The sequence below is a fragment of the Perissodus microlepis genome, chromosome 2 (assembly GCF_051167445.1).
Source record: "Perissodus microlepis isolate ML-2025 ecotype Zambia chromosome 2, ASM5116744v1, whole genome shotgun sequence".
Classification (NCBI taxonomy): domain Eukaryota; kingdom Metazoa; phylum Chordata; class Actinopteri; order Cichliformes; family Cichlidae; genus Perissodus; species Perissodus microlepis.
Genome location: NC_140462.1, coordinates 14,534,154 through 14,558,081, shown reverse-complemented (window position 1 = coordinate 14,558,081; position 23,928 = coordinate 14,534,154). Strand labels below are relative to the sequence as shown.

At 39.8% G+C, this 23,928-nt stretch overlaps 2 protein-coding genes across 2 annotated transcripts; one reads left to right on the top strand and one right to left on the bottom strand.

The window, feature by feature from the left end:
- The first annotated feature begins 4,864 nt into the window (after nt 1-4,864).
- On the top strand, nt 4,865-16,946 carry scyl1 (SCY1-like, kinase-like 1). Its single transcript, XM_084948810.1, has 18 exons — nt 4,865-5,065; nt 6,383-6,523; nt 7,372-7,494; nt 7,578-7,804; nt 7,888-7,978; nt 8,817-8,972; nt 9,188-9,346; nt 9,516-9,623; nt 9,987-10,100; nt 10,206-10,361; nt 10,456-10,644; nt 11,769-11,844; nt 12,046-12,255; nt 13,633-13,781; nt 13,887-13,961; nt 14,292-14,603; nt 15,028-15,106; nt 15,535-16,946. The coding sequence occupies exons 1-18, from the start codon at nt 4,958-4,960 to the stop codon at nt 15,657-15,659; spliced, it is 2,598 nt and encodes an 865-aa protein (XP_084804936.1). The 5' UTR covers nt 4,865-4,957; the 3' UTR covers nt 15,660-16,946.
- Nucleotides 16,947-18,517: 1,571 nt separating this feature from the next.
- Nucleotides 18,518-21,931, bottom strand: LOC146392503 (phospholipase A and acyltransferase 3-like). Its single transcript, XM_084948824.1, has 5 exons — nt 21,784-21,931; nt 21,226-21,298; nt 20,948-21,056; nt 20,456-20,724; nt 18,518-19,267 (listed from the first exon to the last, which is right to left on the bottom strand). The coding sequence occupies exons 2-5, from the start codon at nt 21,238-21,240 to the stop codon at nt 19,148-19,150; spliced, it is 513 nt and encodes a 170-aa protein (XP_084804950.1). The 5' UTR covers nt 21,241-21,298; nt 21,784-21,931; the 3' UTR covers nt 18,518-19,147.
- Nucleotides 21,932-23,928: the final 1,997 nt, after the last annotated feature.

Sequence of the window (23,928 nt, the reverse complement as noted above, 5' to 3'; positions counted from 1 at the left end):
AGGGGTGTTGTGGGGAGAGGCTTTTCTTTGCATTTTTTCAGTGTGCTGTGTCCTGTGTGCTTTCAATACCCAAGACCATCAGGAACTCCTAACTCATTGTATGTACAAGTTTCCTTGCGCATCGAGCATCACGTAAGGTGGCTAAATGTGTTCATTTACTTTAACATTCATTATTTGGCTAATTGCCTTCATTGCAATTCCTTTGCAATTAGTTACTTTGCTTTGTATCGCCAATACAATGAGTGAACTATCTGTAAAGGATTTTCTTACTGCATAATAAATGCATAGCTTGTTGTGATTGAATACAGTTTTGGTATGCATTTGTTCTTTTTGGGGGGGCTTGTGTGGGGGAGCTTTTCTTGTGCTTTTTCAGGTATGACTAAAGCTTGGAGCTTTGTAGAGCACGGATGTGACCTGGGCTCGAATGACTTCTATTTCAAAGTGGAAAGTGAAGGCAGATAAGTTGAATCCATCAAATATTGATGTCGAAAAACAGAAAATTCTCAGCCCTGTAGGGGTCACTTATCTTGACTGGACTTGCGTGTCCTTATTCTTGAAATGAAAGCAACTTGCTATACTTGACAGTAGAAATAGCACTGCTGTGCTTTCTTAACAAGTCACTTGTGATAACGGGAAGATTTGATGGACCTTCATTGATTCTGACATTATCTGCAGTAAAGCATTTGGGTAAGGATAACAATAGTCAGTTCTACGATACTGTGGGGAGGGGTATAGGGGTGTTTCTTTTCTGCCTCTTTGATCTTACAGAACAATCCAAAGGAAGAAAGCAGTGTACCTAGGAGATCACAAGAATCACGCTGCGCTTTGAACTCCACCAACATGCAGTTTGAACAAAAGGAGTCAGGTTTTTGATGTGTTTACATATATTAGAGCATTTAGCCCTCAGCTGCTTGCCCTTGTGCAACTGTACAAGTGGCAGGTTGGTCACCTTAGCAACCGCGCAACTGTGCGAAGTTTCAAAATTTAAGCAGCTGAGGAAAGCTGCGCATGGTGCGGCTTAATTTGGTCTGAAATGCAGCGCAAATGTGCTGCCTTAGTTTCTATTGTGCTATGGTTGTGGTTGGGCGTATCCCTACACTTCTCTTCACAGAACTCACAGTGCAAGACTGGTTCAAGCACGAGTCAAGTCCTAACCCGGAGCATGTAGTAAGCTGTTGGCTTTACTTGTCAAAACTTCTGCAATGTTGTAGTTGACAAAATGACATCTTGGAACTGGCTTTATGTTAACCTCAAATCATCAGTAACAATGCTTTACTAGCTTATTCCTCTTTGGCCTTGGGGCCCTATTGCTTTGCATCTTACAACCATAAGATGAGTAGAACCCAAATCTTTGAGTATTGTGTGGTGGGTGTGTTGTGTAGATCACTCTTTGTTTCAGATCATTCTCGTCTGTCCACTCCGATCTCGCCTGCCTCTGAATGCAAAGCCATCTGTGGAAGCTGTCAGCGATATGAGTGTGGCCCCTGAATGAAGTACCAATCCCCTGTGCGCTTGAGCTTAAATCTGAACCCCTGACGTCCTTCGCAGAAGCCCCCGCTCTCTGTGTTTGTGTGCCTTTTTCTTTCCCTTTGGTTTCTCAGGTCAAATTACCCCAAATTCTTAATTTTTCATCTGGGATGGCCTAACCTGTGATGGAACACTGAGAATCCAGTCACATTAAGATCAAGAGCTGCAAGCTTGTTTTCGCTAATACTGCATCACTTCAGTCTCGTGGGTGCTAAGTTAAGTAATTTCGGTTCCCTTGATTTTTCTTTAACATACCATGGCTTTAATGTGTAACTCAACATGTTGCATGCACATCAGCTATGCATAACATTTTATTTGTAAAACAATGTTCATAAAGTCGTTGTCAAACATTGCAGTAGTATTATGGTTAGGAGGGTCTGGGGGGGCAAACACTCTTCTTTCTCCCTTTTTCAGATTTCTCATTCAGCTTAACTTGCTACTGAACCAGACAACTTAAAGGTCTGCAGGGAGTCATTGGATCACTTGGTACTGCCAGCCTCTAGGGTTCATTTAATACATTGAAGAGCTGAGCATCAGAGGAAGAATAGCTGTGGTAAATGCTGCATCAGCTGTGGTAAACTACAACCATGTTGATAAATTCAATCTCCCATCATATTAGATGAGTCTTGGTACAAGTGTGGGGTTTGGGTGGGGGGGGGGCTTAAATTGTCTGTCTTTTTTCCCATTACAGCCATAAAATTGGCAAGAAAGCCTTCACTGTCAGTTGACCCGCGAATCGTGCTGAATTGCAGAGGGGAAAATCGCTTTGACAAGGGATTCTGGTATCGTGGCTTTATTATGGCTAAACGGATTTCGTGGAATAATACACCAATACAGTGTCGCTGTGGGGAATTTTTGGGATTGGGGAAACCAGACGTCTCTCTGTTCTAGTTTCAGCCTCGTGACCAAGAGAATCCCCGTGTGGTGACAGCATAATTAGCATCCAGGTGTCGGGTTTTCTTTTCCTGGAAGAACAAACTGTTTTGTTCTTCCAGGTTTTGCTTTTGCCCTAACTAGCAAAAACAAAAAGCAAAAGACTCCGGTGATGGCACTCCTGACTCTGTCGGGACGGGGTTCAATTCCCTGCGGTGTCTTGCTTTTTTTAAATAAGCTTTGTGGGGCTGAAAGTATATTTAATAACACTTCAACTTTAATATGGCTTCCATAAAAGAACAATGTCTGGGTGGGGAAAATATTTGAGTGGAAATGATCAATAAAACTTTAAAGCAATGTCTCTGTTTTTGTCTGTTCTATAGATAATTACATCAATATTCTGTAAATGACTTGATGAGGTGGGCATAATGCACAAAGATTACTGGACATTGTATCCAAGATGTCCTGTGATGATTAGCAATAGTTTTATAAACCTCCTTTTGCAGTCTGAGTCCTGGACACTACCCTTCTTGAGGTCCATGTCACATGATAACAAATGGAAGAGGTGAGGTCAGGAAAGAAGACCTGGGGGGAGCAGGCATCCAACAGAAGTCATCCTTGCTCTGGATCCTCTTTAGTACAGCAGCATAAAACAGTCCAGCTATTGCTGTATGTTTTGATCTCAGCTCTTCTATGAGATAACTATGTACAGTGTCATGAACAATTAACAGCTACCTCTAATTTAAAGTAGCATTTTACTATACAGTGTGTTGTTTTTTGAGGGGAGGTGTGTGTGTGTGTGTGTGGTGTTTTTTTTTAATGACACTGAAGAGCAGGATGTCTGATCAAGCTCAAAAGAACGTATGAATAAGGAAAACTTATTTGTAGACTTCAGCTATGTTTTGTTGTTGGGGGGGGGTGTCACAACCTCAACTAACTTATTTTCATGCTCATCAGGCAAATGGCAATAAAGGAAAGCGATGTCAAACCTTAAACAGTTTATTGAAATAGTTGGATATGTGGGAATGTTTCATACAATGCACAAACATGCAAACAAAGAAGTTCATATTGTATCCTTGGGTATTTTATTACTTGTGGCCTGTGACAAAACCAGTAGATTCAATGTTTCTTTCATTGAATCTACCAAAAATAACAGTTTGAGAGGTATAAAATATTATTTTTGCATTACCAAGGTATTATTTTAAGATTATGCTTAAAACATTCCTTTTTAAAAAAAGCTTATAGTTAAGGTTGCATCAATTTACCCTTCCTGTTAAAAAGGTGTTTTTCCTTCCCACCATTGTTCGTAGCAGGACATCTGATTGTTGAAGTTTATAGTTTATATATATTGTAGGGTCTCTACATTACGATGTAATGTGTATTGAAGTGACTGTTTTTGTGAACTGGTTCGTATACATAAAATGTAGTTTAAGAAAAAAAAAACTCACAATGGTGTGAATTGTGTGTATCTTTAAAACATTTTTGTAAAATGGACAAGTGGAGGACAAAAGAAGTAATCTCAAGCATAGAAACTATCCACATTAGATGAAGACTAAAGTCAAATTCTTAAGAAATAGGAAAAAAAAATCCAGCAAAGACCTAAAATTGGACTCTAGAGATCATCAGACCCTTCAGATGATCCATTCACTGTTTGATGAAGTCTCATCAGAAATAGGTACTCAGGGGTACAACAGTTAGGGTCTACAGCCATCTGTAAAACACGGTGGAGGCGGTATACCTTGTTTGGAGAGAAATATAAGGAAACGAAGAGTGACCCAAGACCTTTTGCACACTAATAATGTATTTGATCTATTTGTTCTGTTTTTAACAGATGAAGTTTATGGTCCAAGTCCTGTCTGAGCTGAAAAAGGTGCACTACGTTTACTTGCTCTCTTCACATTTACATTGCATCTAATAAAAAGCAACACTCAAAAAATTATCTTATAAAAATATATCAGAGACATATGCTGAGTAAGGATGTCAGCTTTGACTTTAGGTTTTTTTTTTTTCATACTTATAAGATCTTAAAAGTCCAACTGATTTAGCGGTAGATGGCTCTGATTCTGACCAAGGAAATCAGCTTGGTATGGGCAATAACTTCCTTTAAGGCATGTCTAAGAACACATATTTTTATGGAAAAATTAACTTTATTGCCCTTCATATTTTTTTAAGGATTTAATTAGTTTGATTGCCTTTGTGAAGCACGTTTTAATCTGTAATAGAGAAGTATTCGTCGGAATTTATATTTTGCTACACATATTGCAACCGTTTTTTGGACAGGTGACTTTTTTTTCATCGACATTATTTTATTACTACCCAAAGTTCAGTTTCAGGCTTTAATTTGGTGAGAGAACGAGTGAGGGGAATTTATACATAATAAATTAAGTCTTTTATATATATTTTTTTCTCAACAACCTGAGTAAGCTTAACTTCTTGTGGAACTAATAGGCAGAAACGACGTTTCCGCGGAGTCATTTTACATCCGTGCCAGTCGCTAGCTAGCACTGTGTAGTTCACCTGTCGCTGTGTGTTTGATGAAGTGCGGAGCTAAGGGGAGATGTGGTCCTTTTTCGCTAGGGATCCCGTGAAAGACTTTGCGTATGAACTTCTCCCAGACAGCCAAGAAAAGTCCGGAATATGGACTCTACACCGGGGAAAGCGAAAGGTAAAAGCGGCGTCCCGCTGCTGCTGATGCACTAGCAGTCAGCGTTAGCTCGATCGGTTGTGGGGCCTGCCAATAAGCTGACAAGTCAGCTTTAGAGCTTGATTTAGCCTTCAGATTAAATGTCAGCTCTGTTAGCGTTTTTCGGGTGTTTTTCATTCGTTCATTCATTCAGTCAGTCTTGGTAGTCATTTATTTATTTATTTATTTTTTGCTTGGTCTGTCTGTCTCATAATTGTCGCTGACTAGCCTTGCTCAGGCTTTTTGTTTACCCCCAGAGGCAGACACGTATTTCTCGCCACGTCACCCGTTTTAGCCGAGTAACGGCTCTTGTTTGAGCTGTTTTAAAGTCAATGCTTTATTTCAGGAATGAAAGATTCCGTCTTAACTGCAGACAGCACTGCATATAACCCACTGCTTCATTATTATCACCGAGAAGCGGAAAGCTATAATCTCAGTGTCATCATCTTCACCGCGGGCATCCGAGCCCAAACTTCCTACTTTCGTCATCCTCAGTCACATTAAATGTCTTTTCAAAATTCTGTATACAGTATTGACAGTTACTTCTTACTGGTAATATTTTCTGCACGATGGCTACATTTATATCTATATTTAATACAGCACAGATATAAGGCCACCATACTGTTCACATCAGTCCGATAGAATGGGAGTGCTGGTGTAATTCAAGCTAGTACATAATTTACCCTAATTTCTGGAATTTTGATTGTAGGGTGAATGTAGATTTTTTTTTGTCCTATTATAATTGCTTAAATATAGCTATGATAATATTACTTGTAAATTTATAACACCAGTGAAATATTACAATGGAAGGAAAATGGGAGTAGTCTGTTTGCAGAGGATAGCTTCACTTCAGATTAATTTAGTTTTATTTGTATAGCGCCAAATGACAACAACAGTGGCCTCAAGGGGCTTTACACTGTAAGGTAAAGACCCTATGATATTAGAGAAAAAACCCAGCAGTCAGATGATCCCCTGTGTGCTGTACTTGGCTATAGTGTGAAGTAAGAAATGTCCGGCAGAACCAGGCTCAGGGTGGGGCAGCCATCTGCCATGATCGGTTAAAGTTGAAGAAAAAGAGAATAGAATGGATAAAGTAGAGTATAGAGAAAACAGGGCAAAACAGAAAATACTGGAGAGACACAAAATTAAATGGCATGCAAGTAGTGATGTCTGTTAGTAACATGCATACTCAAGTTGGAGTAAAAATTTAGACTTGGACTACACCCACAAAATATTGACTTAATTAAGAGCGATGGAGTAATTATAACTTGCTGCTCTTACTCCAATCTTTCTCCTCAGACCACTGGAGAGCCAGTGTCTGTGTTTGTATACGAGGTGGCTCAGGGCACAGAGCAGCAGACCCAGCTCGCCAAGGCTGCCTTCAAGCGTATGAAGACCCTGCGTCACCCTAACATCCTGGCCTATGTTGATGGGTTGGAGGTATGTATTTTATTGTGACTTAAATTTAACAGAAACGACTTTGCTTTAAACACACTTTTCTTGATATTTAGAGCTGAGATTCCATGTTTTGCTGTAATTGTCATATAATTAGTTGTCTCATTTCTGTCATCTGCTCTTCTCTGCATATTAAACATTAAGACAGAGGTGAGTGGGAATTGGTTCCTGTGGGTTTGTAGTAGTTTTATAGTATTTATAGTGAGTGAAGTAGCAGACAATTACACAGCTTTCTCTTTGGTTTTTAATGAGAGTGTAATTGACACACTATTCACTATTAGCTCAACTAAGGATATGATTTTACCCTTTCATCTGGAGAATCTATCCAAGGAATATGACCAGCAAACCATACAGCATTAGCTAATCATTTATTTAACCGGGGAGTGTCTTGAGAGAAAACATCTTTCACAAAGACACCTGGCAATGAAAGTACACAATGACAAGGTTGGAAAATGATACAATCAAGCAGAGGAAAAAACAGTCAGTAGATAAAAATAGAGCATGTTGAAGAACTGGTGCATAATCAAATATCCAGCAAAGCAATAGTAATCGCTTTTTCTTCTAAAATATCTGTGATCTGAACTCTCCAATATTCAGTAAATTTAGTATTAATTTATAGCATGTTTTTAATAGAGATCTGATGGAAAAATGCTGTGATGTATAAATGTGCTGTGCATATGATGGATAAATGTAAAAACTGGTGTGGAAAAGCTGTTTTCCTATGTCAAGTTACTGTTTAATGCAGTGACATAGAATAGTTTTGAAGTATAGTTTTGCTTTTATTTATTTTTTCCTTTCTTAGTTGATTGATGAGCTTGGTGTGGTTGTTACAGACAGAGAAGAGCCTCTACCTGGTTACTGAGCAGGTTACACCCCTGGCAGTCCATCTGAAGGCACGGGCAGAGAAGGGTGGTGTTGGGGAACTGGAGATCTCATGGGGACTCCACCAGATAGTGGTAAGGACAGGAGAGTTGAGCTGTTTGTGGCAGCTGTCCTCTATTAGTCATCTCTCACCGTCTCTTCCTCTGTTTGCTTACAGAAAGCTCTGAGTTTTCTCATCAATGACTGCCATCTGCTCCATAACAACCTGGGCATATGGGCTGTTTTTGTGGATCGAGCTGGAGAGTGGAAGCTAGGAGCCCTCGACCATGTGGCCCCTGAGCAGGGAGACCCAAGTGGGGTCTCGCTCCCCGCACCAAAGGCAGTTTACCCAGACATGGAGAAATATGACCCACCAGAGATGTCTAACAGCAGCGGAGAGAAATGGTGAGTGTGACATTTAGAGAAAAACTACCTGGTGCTCTTTGGCTGCACCCTTTTGCATTGACCTGTGTGTATTTTTGTTACAGGGCAGGAGAGGTGTGGCGACTAGGTTGCCTGATTTGGGAGGTGTTCAACGGGCCACTGCCACGTACTTCTTCCCTCCGTTCCCTGGGAAAGGTTTGTGTCTTCAATTGCTGTTTATCCAAAAACCTTATTATCAAATATTGTCCTTGCTCCTTGGAGTGCATGCTCTTATTTAAGAAAAATGCAGCTTTTAGGAATATTTAGATCATGATGGTTGTTGTTTAAAGGAAATTACGTGATTCTGCTTATGTAAAGAATCAGCAACAATAAACTGAACATATAGTGGGATAGCAGGGCCCTTAAATAATACATATGTCATGGTTAAGATCAACTAGAGAGAAACCCAAGAATCTCATGATCTAATACGAACCCGCGTTTGGTGCCACCAGGGAGAAAAAACTGTGAAAACAGGACGAAAGATAAACCACAGGAAAGAGGAAACAAAAGTTAATGGCTTGCAAACATGACTGGAGTGGAGAAGTGCTCAGTGCATCATGGGAAGCTCTCTAACAGTCTGAGCCTATAGCGGCATAAATAAGCGATAGTTCCGGGTCACCTGATCCAACCCTAATTTTAAGCTTTTTCAAGAATTTATGTTTTAAGCCCAATCCTAAAGTAGAGAGCATGTTCCATGAGAGAGGGGCCTGATAGCTGAAGGCTCTGCATCCTGTGCACTTTGAGTGCTCTGTCGGAATAGTGTGTTAATGAGGTCTTTAAGATATGATGGGGCCTGCGAGGAGAAGCTCTTATGAAGGAAATGTGATCTCTCGTTGCGAGCTTTAGTCTTAGTGCCTTAATGCAAGGAATCTAATGTGCTGTTGCTTCATAGGCTCACTGACAGCTGAAGAGATTTTTTTTTGTCATATGAGGGAAAAAAAAAAAAGGTATAAGTCAAGTTTATTGATTTTTTTTTTTCTTTCTGTTCCCACAGATCCCCAAGGTTCTGGTTCCCCATTACTGTGAGCTGGTTGGAGCCAACCCCCGGACTCGGCCAAACCCTGCCCGCTTTCTCCAGAACTGTAGAGCCCCAGGGGGATTCCTGAGTAGCAGCTTTGTGGAGAGCAACCTTTTCCTGGAAGAGATTCAGGTCTTACACAGACTTTTTGTTTGTGTTACAACTACAATAAAAACATTCTAGTCAAGTCACAGCATGAAGTATTAAAACCGAGGTTGAAATGAATCAAAATCCAGAACAGATTGATGTCATTTGGCTAAACAAGTTTAATTTGGACACCATGCCTCGCTTTAGTCCAATCATCTATTGCAGAAATTAGATGATCTCTTTAAAACGATCCTTTCTAGATCAAGGAGCCAGCTGAGAAGCAGCAGTTTTTCCAGGATCTGAGTGACAATCTCGATTCTTTCCCTGAAGACTTCTGTAAGCACAAAGTCCTGCCTCAGCTGCTCACCGCCTTTGAGTTTGGCAATGCAGGCGCTGTCGTCCTCACACCGCTCTTCAAGGTAAATCCCAACTCCCGAGGCGACTTTAGACCCTAATTAGTAACAGACAGTGAAGCAGATAATAATCATCAGTAAAATCATTCTCGAGACAAGTTGAAAAATGACATGATTGTAGCTATATCTGTGCACTTCTTTGCTTCAATCTCTCTCTCTTCCTCTGTTTTTCTAGGTGGGAAAATTCCTGTCAGCAGAAGAGTACCAGCAGAAAATCATCCCTGTCATTGTGAAGATGTTCTCCTCCACAGACCGAGCTATGAGGATACGACTTCTGCAGCAGGTGTGTAATATTCTTTTGCTTTCCTTGCAGATCTTTACATCATGTGTAAGATTTTAAAAACAAGTTCTGCACAAAACAGTTTTGTTCTTTTTAAATATTGACTAGTTTCAGAGATTTTTCAGTGATTAGGGTGAATATTGCAGAGATGGTGTTCTTATTTATTTTACTTTTTTAATATAGAGTTCATATTTAATTTTATGGTATGTTATTTCTAGCATGGAAAGAGAAACCTTAGTTAAAAGAACAGTAAAACATAACAAACAGTTGTTTAATCACATGCCTGTCCGGCTGTTTTTATCTCTGTATTAAAGAATAAAACCATTTATCTTTTACTCACCCTAACTCTGTCTCTGTCTTTCTCAGATGGAGCAGTTCATTCAGTATTTGAATGAGGCTGCAGTGAATTCCCAGATTTTCCCTCATGTTGTTCACGGCTTCACAGACACAAACCCTGCCATCAGGGAACAGACTGTGAAGGTAGTTTTCACAATTAAACACAAGCACAATATAACAGGTGTTATCTCATACATATAGTACATGACAGATAGCATCCTAAATATGCTCTCTTCCCCCTCCCCCCAGTCTATGCTGCTGCTGGCTCCGAAGCTAAATGAGACCAACCTGAACCAGGAACTGATGCGTCACTTTGCCCGGCTCCAGGCTAGAGACGAACAAGGCCCAATCCGATGCAACACCACCGTCTGCCTGGGAAAAATCGCCTCCTACCTCAACGCTGGGGTAAGGCAGACCTGCATCACTGTGTAAAACTTAAAAAACAGAAAGACTGAGATCAGTGCTCAGTAAAGAATTTTAATTGTCTCGCTGTTCACAGACTCGACAGCGCGTTCTGATTTCTGCCTTCTCTCGAGCCACAAAGGACCCGTTCCCTGCGTCGCGCTCTGCTGGCGTGCTGGGCTTTGCGGCTACACACAACTACTACAGTGTAACGGAGATTGCTGCCCGTATCCTGCCCACCCTGTGTGCTGTTACTGTTGACCCCGATAAGAGCGTCAGGGATCAGGTAGGGCTGGGTGATGTGAGGAAAATCGAATATCATATCACAATATATATATATATATATATATATATATATATATATATATATATGTATATATATATATATATATATATATATATATATATATATATATATATATATATATATATATATATATATATATATATATGTATATATATATATATATATATATATATATATGTGTTCAAATAACCTTCAAAAACAAATGTTGTTTTTGGCCATATGTTGCCTACAATTGCACTGGTATACTCATTCAAATCAACCATTCAGTATTTTTTTTTACTATACTTTGAATACAAAAAACCAGAATGAACTGAAATGTATTATTTTAACCATTTCTTTTTTAAAAAAAAAAAAAAACATCAGTTGCACATGGAGGCTTTTCACAAATGGCTAATCATAGCAACAAAAAAGCAGGAATCAAGCAGGAATTCACAAGACAAAATAAAACAAATGAATTTTAAAAGGTGCTCTTTTGTGCTTACAACATATAAAAAATGTAAAATAAAAAATGTGATGACCTGAAATTACAGAAACAAAAGTCTAGATAATGACTATAAAAACTCAGTGAGTCAGGTATTCGACTGCTGGAGATATGTGGTTTCATGGTTTCTCACAGCTTGTACTCTTGCGTTGGTTTGTAGTGTTCCTTAGTTTTATCTGTAACTATGCCAAGAATGTTATAAATTTATTTGTAGTCTTTTTGATCCTCGATCTTACAGCTGTTTTGAAGACTTGCATACAAACCAGCGGTTGATGCTGAGGACCAGCAGTGTGTACCAGCGGTGGTGGAGTTATCAATCTTACAGCATTTAACTAAAAATAAAATGTGCACGAACATTTCAGTTAAATGACATTAAAAAAAAAATTAGAAAAAATTTAGAAAATTAGAAAATAAATTTAGAAAAAAAAAAAACATTAGTTGAAACAATATTGTGCACAAAGCTAAAATACAAATATGGTTTTACGGTTTTAGATTTTGTTAATTCAGTCACATTTGTCAAACGACCAGTGCAGGAAGGGACTATTTGCTGAAACTGGGATGTCTACATGTCTTGGTGCTTGTTCTGAACCTCTAATTTTGCCTGTCTCTTTCTCCCTGTCAGGCATTCAAAGCCATAAAGAGTTTCCTTTCCAAACTAGAGACTGTGTCAGAAGACCCCAGCAAGCTAGCTGAGATCGGTATGTAACTGTAAACTGCACTGAAAATCTTCCCTCAAACTAAAAACTCCATGCTGTGTAGTTGTTTCTTTACCATGAATAGAGTTTGAGAAAAAGAAACAAATAATCCTGTAACTATCTCAAATGGCTTTAATGGAATTAATAGACACATTTTATATGAAAACCTAAATGTAACAACTCTCTGTTTTGTGTGTCCTGCAGAAAAGGACGTAGCATCGTCTGCTCAGCCTGCAGGTGCCTCGTCCAGTTGGGCTGGCTGGGCTGTGACAGGCATGAGCTCGCTCACTTCTAAGCTGATCCGCAATGCTCCAGGGACGGAGGGGGGTACAGGCACTGAGGGAGGCGGACCTGCCGCTAATGCCACCAGCCCCACTACTCCCCCTAGTGCCAGTGATGGAACAGCCGCAACAGGTGAGGTGGAACCACAGCACCCCGCCTTTTTTAAAAAAAATAATAATAATAAAGATTTACATACACTAACATGCATATTTAATCTAAATAGAATCATCTAAAGAATCTCAAAACTGGAATAAGTGTATGTGTCTATATTAGTGGGACTGCTGGTGCTGGGAGGTGTCAGCTTCCTTTTATAACACAAAGCCTTCATCTGTCAATACAGATCTAAGAATCTGTATTTTGACCCAGTGATTATCATGTGGGAGAAAGCTAACTCGCACAAATAGCTTTCTGAGTTTTTGGTGTTTTTGTAGTAACCACAGGTTTCACAAGTCTTCATTCATGTAGGTGTGGTTCTGAGTTTGATCCCAAGACTATTTCCCAGTGTGTCTTTTACTCATTCTCCATATCTGAGAAGAATGACATCAGATGATGCTACTTTTGAACCCAGTTTACGCCAATTGAACAAAATGGAAATCAGAAAAGGCTGGAAATAGGCCCGATGGATGCAAAGCCTCAAATTCCACTCAGAAATTGCTCCTATCAAGTTTCAGAGTTGTTGTTTTTTTTCCCAGGGACTGAAGTTCTTCCTGCATGTGAGAAGTTTTTCAGGTCTCGTGGTTGGAGCATCAGTTGAGGCAACCTATTATCACTTTAGCTAATTAAACTCACTCAGAGAGGTGTGTCCAGAGTGCGTATTCTGCCTGTTTTGATAGATTTCAGCAAAAATTTCTGGCACAACTTCACCTGCTTCCGGGGTGCGTGGAGAGGATGAAAAAAATCACAGTGCAGGGACTGCAGCAACACTTAAAGGGAAGAGGAAGAACTTTATTGACTGACCAACGCATTTCGGCTTGTGACCTTCAGATGACCCTGATGAGGCCACAAGCCAAAACGCCTTGGTCAGTCAATAAAGTTCTTCCTCTTCCCTTTAGGTGTTGCTGGAGTCCCTGCATTGTGCTTTGATAGATCTGTAACTTCAGGCAAGTCAGTGAATCTCATAGAATAGAATTCATTGCACAAGTACAAGGCAACGAAATGATGTTTGCGTCCATCCAGAAGTGCTTTAGCAATAATATAGATATATTACAGAATATAGATCTATTATAAATGTGTTACAATGTTATGTTATCAATTTACTATAGCTATAAGTATGTACAGGCTATAACTGTAGTGAGTGTACAAGCTATATGCAGGCTATGAACATGTATACTTATGGTTATAAATATGAAAGGCTATAGCAGATCCCTGCTTAGCAGTTTAAAACCTGTGTGTAGCAGCAGAATAACGGCCTCTGTATCCCAGTTACTATTCTTTAATTTATTAAATGTTCCCACACAAATCAGTGCCTTGAATCAGTGTCTCACATTAAAACGTTTCTTTCAATCTCAGGTTCTCAAGACAAAAATCAACAAACCTCCCTGACTCACCACGGTGCCTCTAGTCGTGCCAACCAATCACAGACTCTTGAAGTAAGAGACAACAATGATGAGCCTGTAGGAGACCGCTGGGATGATGAGGAGGACTGGGGAAGTTTGGAGGTAGGGAGAAAATAATTAGGATATGTATTGCGCATAAATGGAAGATTATGGTCTCACATAATTATAATTTGAAATCACATAAATTGACTGCACGTTTCCTCAAAGGAGCCAGAGAAAGCTCAGACTGAGCCCGATGACTGGAACACCGACTGGTCAGGAATGAGTTCATCCAAAAAGAAGGTCAGATGGAAGATGCTAAGCATTGCAGTTATTTGACAGTCATTCCTTTTGTGCTCATTCTACTTCCTCTAATGTTGTGAGCACTGCTGATATTGTTAGATTACTGTGAGTCATATTAAACTATTAATCCTCCTAGTATAGTCTGTTGACTTGAAAGGTTCCCATTTACCTGTAATATATACTTGTATATGTTATTGAAAACAAATGTTTAAAAAAAAATTCTCCACTGTAAAAACAAACAAATAATTGGTCACATCTGGGGGGTGTATGTAGATGTGGAAAAATCAATCTGCAGCTGGACTCATTTCAGTTTTCTTCGCTGTGACGCAGGCGAGCCGCTCATCCACCTCCATGGTGGTGAAAAAACAGAGCTCCGACTGGAGCTCAGGCTGGGACGCCGATGACAGCTGGTCCAACGAGAAGGAAGGTCAGGGTCAGAGCTCTGCAGGCGAGGAAGGCTGGGGGAACGACTGGGGGGAGGAGGAGACCGACACAAGCTTGGCCAATAAAACGCTGCCCCTGCCCGAAGGTGTGCGGTTAGCCAGCGAGTACAACTGGGACAGCGCGACAAAGGGCGCCAGTCAAAACGATCTGTTCGCCAGCGTGTCCCAGAGAAACACAGCCAGCATGTCTGCGGCCACGGTGAGAGCGCAGTGAGCCAAAAATACAGAAGTTGGTTTTCAGATTTGAGAGAAAAAAACAACGGAGTGTTAAATGCACTTTTGATTATGACTTGAAAGTCTTACATGTACATTAGAGGGAACACCAAACTTTATCCGATTTCATTGAAATGACATTTTAACAGAGCACACCATAAAGCTGCAGTCACATGATCAGCCCTCAGCTTCACAGTAGGCTTTTTTTTTTTTTTTTAACCTTCAAAATAAAATCGCTGTAAGAAAAGGGCATTAACAGATCTATCTGTCGATCAAGATCACTAAATATTATATTATTTATTTATTTTTAAAGAACTAAAGTAGATCTTTTTTTTCTTCAATAATTGTACATTGGCTTGATTAGGTTTGAATAACAGAGAACTATGTTTGTGTTGTTTTCTCAACGATAGTCTGGAGATGGCTGGGGCGCAGAGCCAACAGGAGACTGGGGAGCTGAGGAGAGCTGGGAGTCGGTAGATGGAAGCCAGGGTAAGTCCAACAACGAGGTTACCTTAATCAGAAATGAGACCCTGGATTGGCCTGATTGTAGAGACTCCAATCAGTTCGTACCTCCTTTCAGTCGGGCATTTTTAGCGTCTCCTGTGAGGCTTCTAAAAATATAGACCTGCAGTAATAAATCACAGAGCTGCCCCTTTATTTTTAGCTTATTCAGTAAAGGACCAGTGAAAAATCCATCATGTGTCTGTCCACAATTCATAAGAATGACACCTCCTAGATCATTAGTCTGAATTTAGTGAAATTTGCTCACAATGATCAGCTGATAGGTCTTTAGTCAAACTGCTCTCAGAGTCAAGGTCACATTTTTTTGTTTTACAGGCAGTAGCATGTGAATTGTGATCGATCATTTGCCTCCTGTGCTACGATGTCATTGACATTCTGGTTTTATTTTCAATTAGGTCTCAGCAAGGCAGAGCTGTCCAAAAAGAAACGCGAGGAGAGGAGGAAGGAACTGGAGGCGAAACGGGCGGAACGAAAAGCTGCTAAAGGTCCTCTCAAACTGGGCGCGCGCAAGCTGGACTGATGAGGACCTAACAGAGTGGCACAAAGCAGCGGATCAAGGTTCCACATTCCACAAGTTAAGGACCAGAAAGAAGTGGCAGCATTAAAGAAAACTGACAGTCGCTAAAATGGAGAAGGCAGAGGAGAACCTTTCCTCTGGACGACTTTTAGTTTGGGGATTTTCTGTCTTTGTTCCTCTAAAAAAAAAAAAAAAAAAACTGACACAGATAAAAGATGGAGACAGAGAGGAAATCTGGAGAGCAGCACAGAGCAGCACCCCCTGCAGCAGAGGCCTGAGCAGGTTTCAGACAATGTCCCCCTCATTATTTTTTATTCATGACTCCCACAGTTGCTCTTGTAAACTATATGTACATAACTGGTGCATCCTGTCTTAAAAAATGACTTTTTTTTTAGAAGAAAAAAAACACAAATATATATATATAATAGAATTTTTCTTCACACATGTATTGTTGTGCTGAATGTTTTTCAGTACATGTGAACACACACACATAAACACACACACTCGTACACACACACACACACACTGTGGTTTCGAATGTTTTAATTCCGTTACAGACTAAGAATAAGTCCATGCATGCACTGTGTATTGTGTGGCCTAACAAAAGGCTTCATGGCAAGAAATTAAAAACGTGCTGAATTTACTTTGCACATGCAACACTGTATTTTACAGAAGTGACCCGACAGGTAACACAGGTGACTGCTTAGAGATCTTTAAATGATAAACATGCACTTTGGAGGAGCTGGGACATAGAAAGATGCAAATCCGGTGGTTTTAGGGCAAAATCACGTGAGTTTGTAGCCTTGTGGTGGAGGCTATGTGAAATCGTCTGTAGTGCTTATGATCACCTTTTGGAATCACTTGTTTGCCACCAAGTCATTTTAGGCAATATATGGTTTGGTATAGGTGAAGGAGAACCTTTTTATACTTTTGATTTTATTATTTGTGCCTTTAATTAATTGACGGGATCAATAACTCCACATTTAAACTGACACTTGAGAAGTGGACCTGGAACGCATTAAAGCTTACAGCGTGACCCTGTGTGGCCTGTCTGGGTCGGATACGGTATTTCTAGGTTTGGTCTTTCGAGCTAGACGTTTTATGGATGAGCCAGTGGACACAATCCGAACCCATCACCACTGGATCTGAAATCCGGGTTTTGGTTGGTCGGGTCCAGTTATGAAGAGGACTACGCTGCATTAGTCGACAGAAATCCGGATGTTTTACTAAGAAAACAAATCATGTAGCACGTGAGCTATTCTGACGTATTAAATAAAGTTTCTTCTTCTATGCTTGTCTTCCTGTGTTTGAAGGTTAGTGAGTATGTTTGTATCTGGAATCTGAGTTCTGATAACACCTGCTGCTTTCTTTGTTAGCTCGTATAAAAGGGTCATTTCATATGAAATGAGTGAAACCTGAGAAAGGTTACCACCTGACTCCCACAGAATCACCTGATTTTGTTTAAGCATACAATAACTTCAGTATGTTTAATGAGCCATGCAAAGTTTTACTTTCCTGCCCTTGATGTATAAAGACTTTAAATTATTAAGTTCTGTGCTAATGTGTTAATTATTTCCAATGGTTTTCTAACCCCCAATAAATTCACAGCTGTAGGAGATAGCTGTGTGACATTTGTTATAAACAAGCTTCAAAACCTAAAGCCAACATCTTCAGTTTTTTTTTTCTTGGCAGTAACTCGATCGCTAATCATTAAAGGCCTCCCACGGTAAGATAGAGGGATCGCATGTATTAAAAGAACGACTAGATAGATGTTTAACACTACTGCATGATGTAAAAACACTGATTGCTGGACTATGTTGTCACTGGTGGGGATGGTGTTGCACATAAATATGATGTATATCAGTTTCAGTAGTTTAGTAACTGGGACATAGAGTAGCAGAAGCAAGCACTGTTACCCTGCATGTTTTATTTGTTTTCTGAAAATTTATATGATAAAAAGATGGATTTTGATGAAAACTTTGAAGGGTCATATCACTATTTTTAATAGATTAAATTGCATCTAGCTGTGTTCACAAGTGCTGGGGGGGAAAGTGCTATAGTTTAAAAATCAGCTGATTCTGATGGGGTCAGGTGGGAGTCTTTTACAGATTTCATGTGGAGTGACATTCCTGTCACAGGTAAATTTTTAGTTAAACCAGACTGCAGAGCAAGACCTAAATAATTGTGAGAGACATTTGTTAGATCAAAATAGGGAGGCCAGATGCCAACAAGTTTAAATGTGGGGCAAAAGCTGCACTTCTGTGAGATAGTGGGGCACGTGGACGATGCTGACAAGTTCAGTTACCGTGTACAGGCCCAATATATTGTATCTCCACTTCTTTTGCTTAGGAAATGCTACAGGTTTATGAGAAAGTTTGTGTATTCTTAAAGTCTTTATATAGAGCTGCTGCTCTCACTGGTTTATCCATAGATGGCAGAGCTTTTTTGAGCCACAATCAACAATAACACACACACACATAATGTGTCACTCCCCACCATATTTTCCTCTCACAAATAGCACAAAAAAGTGTCTCTTTCTCAGAAAATACCTCTGCTTCATTTTCTTCGTGGTCTTTTCCACTACATTCAAAATTTGCAGAGCTTGTAAGTGTCCCTGAAAGGTAAGTCGTTAGTCAGTCAAGAACTAGTACAGATGTGGGAATTAAAAATGCTGTGCAGTCATGTTTATCCTAGACATAGATCATAGACTTTTCCTTTGTGAAAGCTTCATTTGGTTTCAGGGGGGAACAGAATTGGAAGTGCAAGAATGGTGCAGGGTGCCTTTGCAAAGACTTTAATGTAATAGGCTGTATTTAAGGGTCCAATGACAAGAATGCTATATCACACATTCCAGGCTATCATTGAGAGTCAAACAATTCATTTATTTAAAACTTGTTCAAACAGTGAAACATCAGGAACAGTAACATGATATATCTGTGAACCGTAGAAACATGTTGATCATAAGGTTTTTTGCTCTTTTTAAGAAATCCTACATAACCTAGCATAGAGACTCATTAGCTTAATATTGAGTATTCACTTATAGCACTTCCTATTTTCTCTCCCGATGTTTGACTATACCCATTTACTTTAAAACCATTTGTGAGTTTAGAAAGTTATCATATATTATATAATCATAAATACCCTCCAACCTTCATCCCTCATGAGCTATCCACAGTCATTTCATTGATATGAAAACCACATATTTCATCTTCTGAGGAAAAACTGTCAAACTTGTGCTGTATGTACAAATTTTAAACAACCCCAAAAATACAAACTAGCCAGCCTTACATCATTTTTCCCCAAAAAACAAAACTAAAAACAACATGAAGGACAGATAGGGGTGAAGCCGATCCAAATTTCCTGCTAAATCACAGATAACTGCATGCAAGTTAGGCAGTGTTATTTATCTGCAACTGATTATGGCAGGCGCCAGTTAGGCTTTGCTGGTGATCTGCTAATCCAGACCCAAAACAAAAGAGGACAAAGGTTCATCACTGTGTTTCCTTGTTTTCGTTTTTGCTTCCTCCCAACCATCGTGTCAGCGCGAAAACACCCACACCCACAGCCGCAGCCAAGCCTGCATACATGGCGACCTCTCCTGCCTTACGCACCTGCAAGGAAAACATACATCATTGCAGCTAACGTGATTTCTTTTTTGTTGAAATTTATAAAGTAGCAAAAAAATTTTAATCCCCACAGCTGCCCAACTTAAAAAAAAAAAAATAACGATTTGAACTTTTAAAAGATTTTGGGCGGATTGGGTTTCAGTGAAAACATCTTCTAATTAAAAGATCATGACATTCATTTGTTCTTAGTGTCTGAAAGAAGCATTCCTGAAACAACACATCAGTGTTTATACTTAATGTACAAAGTTTGGAATAGGAGAAATCACGTGGATGCAGAACTTGATTCAGTAAAAGCAGCTGACGCTCCTACTGAGCTTCACCTGCTCTGGGAGCAGTTTAAAGTTTCACTTTCACCGCCTGTTAAGTTTCATTTTGACTCAGAGCCTTGTTCAGAAAAGGTAATGGGTGGACTTCAATGCACTTTAAGCAAATTCAACTAATCTTTGAAGGCTTTGTCTGTTTAGTTTGCAGGCTCAGATACAATTTTACAATTTACACGTTTACTCACTGATGCCTAGATTTAAATATTAACTAAAGGTTGTAAAGATGTGCACAGACCTGCCCTGTCATGTCCCAGGCCCCAAAAGTTTCCTCTTATCACTGTATGCAGCACGTTGACTCCACTGATATCATTCTGCCCTTTAAAAGCCCTTCCCACTGTTACCTCTCTCTTTAGTTTCTTACATAATCCTTTACCTTGTTAAATATGTGGTGACATTTTGATGTTTCGGTGTTGTATGAAGCTGGAAAGCCTCTTGTACCCTGCTTTGAATCCCTAACAGACAAATTAATTAATTGATATTTAATTACAGCTAATTGCAACTGATTGAGCCATTCATCATTTAGAAGATGGCAAACCTCCAGAGGAAACAGGAGGGGTGGAGCAAGCAATGTTTGGTATGAGAGATAATTTCCCACCTGGTGTCACAGAAGAATGAAAGGATTCAAAGTTATAGCTATGAATGAATCTTTAATCCCCATGTTTGTTTTAAGAAATGAACTATTTCTTCTGTAAATTTGTTCTGGCTTTTTCTGCTATTTTTTCCTTCTTCACTGAAGATTTCTATTGTTTGAAACTTACACCGCCCAACCTCCGCCACCGCCTGTGTGTCAGTGCTTTGTCTCACTTCGTGTTTTTATAGTGACACAAAGGATTGACGTGGTTGGACCTACCTGCCGGGACTCCGCCTTGCCGTAGCGCAGCTCATTGACAAAATGCTCGCAGTTTCCCCTGAAGACGCAGTACGGCAGCACCTGGCCCACCAGCCTGCAGGCCTCCCTCACAATGACATCAGGCGAGCGCGGCTCGTACGACTTGTCCAGACTGTTGCTGATTTTCCACTCGTTAGTTCCCACCACGTCCCACAGCCCATCTTTCTTCACCAACGCCTTCTCAGTTAGGACAGACATCATGCTGTTGGAGCCGGCATCCGGGACCTCAGCTGGGGACAAAACCCACTCAGTTTACATGCTGAATATTGCAAGAGTTTGTGTTTTGAGTGGGCCGTACCCCAACAAATAATTTACATTGTGTTCTGTCCTGAAAACCCACATCACAGAATCTGCATGTGGCCTCTCAGACAAGCTGCTTTTTGTTTTCAGTGATGGGATTTGGGGAAGGAGTCCAGACAGTGTGTGTGTGTATATGTGTGTGGAGGGACTCACAGGGTGGTGCCAAGTGAATAACGAAGCCATCGCCAATGTACACAGCCCAGTGCTGGTAAGAGCCACGAAAGATCTCGATTAAATCCCCAGGCTCTGGCTTTTCGTCATACTTGGATTAGAAGAGAGGGGAAAAATGTTTGAATTTCCAAAAGAGTGTGTTTGGCAATAATTGCAGCACGTTTGACCCGATCACACACACTGACTCGCTGTAAATAGACATCAGCTTGATGCAATAAACAACTCTGAGGCTATAAATGTCATCACATTCTTTTACTAACCAGTGTTGGGGCCATGTCAGCCTGTCTTTGGTCTGCGAACTTCCGATTTGTTTGACTTCCTGACGACTTTCAGCTGTAGGGATTAAAGATAAATAAATAAATAAAAGTACACATCAGATTTAAGCACACCACGTGATACATAATGAAAGTAAGAGACCGATAAATCTAATAACACTTTAAATATCTGTATGTTTTTGCACACCAAACCGGGCTAGATCCTTCAAAGTGGACACTGAGCTGAACAGCGCCCCTCTTAAAAACAGCTGCAGGATCGTTGATGTTCCTAATAAACTGGCACCTGATTGTCTGGACACATGTTAGCATAACCTCTGCACTATAACTCGTGGAAATAAACGCCAAAGAAGCGTCTGTTAGAGAAAAGCTCGCACTTTTAGAGACTTATAAATCAAAATAAGCCACAAAGAGTGTTTAAAAATCGCACACGAAGAAGATTAGCCGGAACTGGTCCGTGTTTGCGTCACCCAAAAGCCGTGAGCTAACACCATCATTCACGCGACCCTCAGCTGTGGGAGGTGTTTGATCGGGTTAATTCCTTACCTGCAGCGACCAGACTCTTCTTCTCCTTCTTCTGTTCTTATTGTCAAAACGATCTCGAACCCTTTCGTTTTTTAAATGAGAGACGTCACCGACGCAAACATCAAAAGCTCACCCGCGAGCGATCAGCTGATTCGTGCGCGTGATCAGTGCCCTTCAAAATAAACGCGTGGCAGTATTTTATTTGTCTTTTTTAAGCGTCAGGTGATTTTTAAGATGACTTTTAAGATGACTGATTGTTTAAGCAAGGTGCAAGAATATTACAAGAAAACGCGTAAATATTTAATGCTGTGATAAAATTAAGTGTGAAGGAATTATGAGTCTGCTTTTGTTTCAGCTACAAATACCTGCACTTTTTATTTTCTTTCTTTCATAAATTTGTGATTTTATCATGGGTAAATTTCATTTAAAATATTTAATTTATGTATAATTTATTTGCATTTATTTTGTTATTATTTATTTTTGTTAATATTATTTTTATTTTACCTTTTTTGGTCTGGCAGGTGCTTGACTTTAAAGTCTAATTTCAACAAATAACGACATTTTCTTTCTCTTAAATCGCCGGTTTATTATCCTCCACCCCCTCTCTTTCTTCTTTCCGTGATCAGTTATGATGGCCACGTGCAGAAAAACACCAACACTTTCGGTTTAAATATAACTGAGAACTAAATCTTCACGAGGATTTTTTTTTTTATTGCGTGATGACGTGACGACGTATGCTTGTTTGCTTCAGTAGGAAGTCAAAAATTGCTGGAGTTTATATTTGTACAGTTTAAATGTGGGGTGTCAAACAAGGGGATAGATCCGGCCCTTCTAAAGGCCCAGCCTGGCCCACTGGATGTCTTTGCAATAAGCTTGGAGTTCTTGATGTGCTGATGGCAGGATTGTTAAACAGAAGGGAACTGTAGATATGTTTGAATGCTGTTTTTTCTTAATTAATACTGTCCATGTAAAGCCTGTCTGTCTTGTGAGCTGCAGATGGTGACATCCTTGTAATGACAGCAGACTAAAGTGAGAGTGGGAAAAAAAATGTTGAAATTATATATGTTTTTCTTGCCGTGTTTCATGTTATTCATCATCTGATGGTCATTAAATGAGAAAAATTAGCAGATTTTAATGGTTTTAGCTGTTTTTAAATGTTACTCTTTCAAAATGTATCCTTTGCATTTCAAAAAAAGTTAGTCATGTATTTGTGTCTTGATGCATGCTCAGTCATCCAGGTAGGTAAACCCCAAAAGGTTGATTCTGTTCATCTGAATGTAGCGTTTTCAATGGGAGAAACGTTTCATCACTCATCCAAGTGACTTCTGCAGTCTCAGCTGACTGCAGGTCACAGCCATTGATCAATGGTCAGACCATTAAACAGTGGTTGCTGATCAATGGTCATGACAGTTTGCATATTAATAATAAAGGAACTGACCTCACAGCCCACTGTTTGTCAGTGGTGCTAGTTGTACACCACAGTACTTTGTGCAAATGTACTGTTTATAAGGGTGGTCCCTTAGATGAGTGACGAAACATTTCTCCCACTGAAAACATGAGTGTTGTTATTATTATTATTATTATTATTATTATTATTATTATTATTATTATTATTATTATTATTATTATTATTATTATTATTATATTAAGTACAGCTGTGGTCAGAAGGTTACACACACTCACCATGGCTATGAATGTCCTGGTAATTTTGGCCACACAAGTGAAATTATTTTGGATTGTCTTTAATCCACACAGCCTCAAATATACACATACACGCTCACTAATCTTTTTTTTTAATGCCCCTTAGCAAGTCACACTTCACTTGAGGCCTGCAGTTCTTTAATGTTGTTCTGGGTTCTTTTGTGACCCGAATGAGTCGCTGATGATGTAATGAAGTCATTTTGTTCCAAATTTTCTCCATTTATGGATAATGTCTCTCAACGTGGTTCACTGCAGTCCCAGAGCCTTAAAATGGCTCTTAACCCGTTCCAGACTGATAGATGTCACTGACTGCTTCTCACACGTTCATAGGTTTCTTTAGATGGTGGGATGATGTGCTGCTTTTTGAAAGGAGCAATTACTTTTTCGCAGAGGGCCAGGTAGACTTTTTATGCCATTAAATTAAATCTTAATTTCCAAACTGCATTTTGAATTAATTTGGGTACT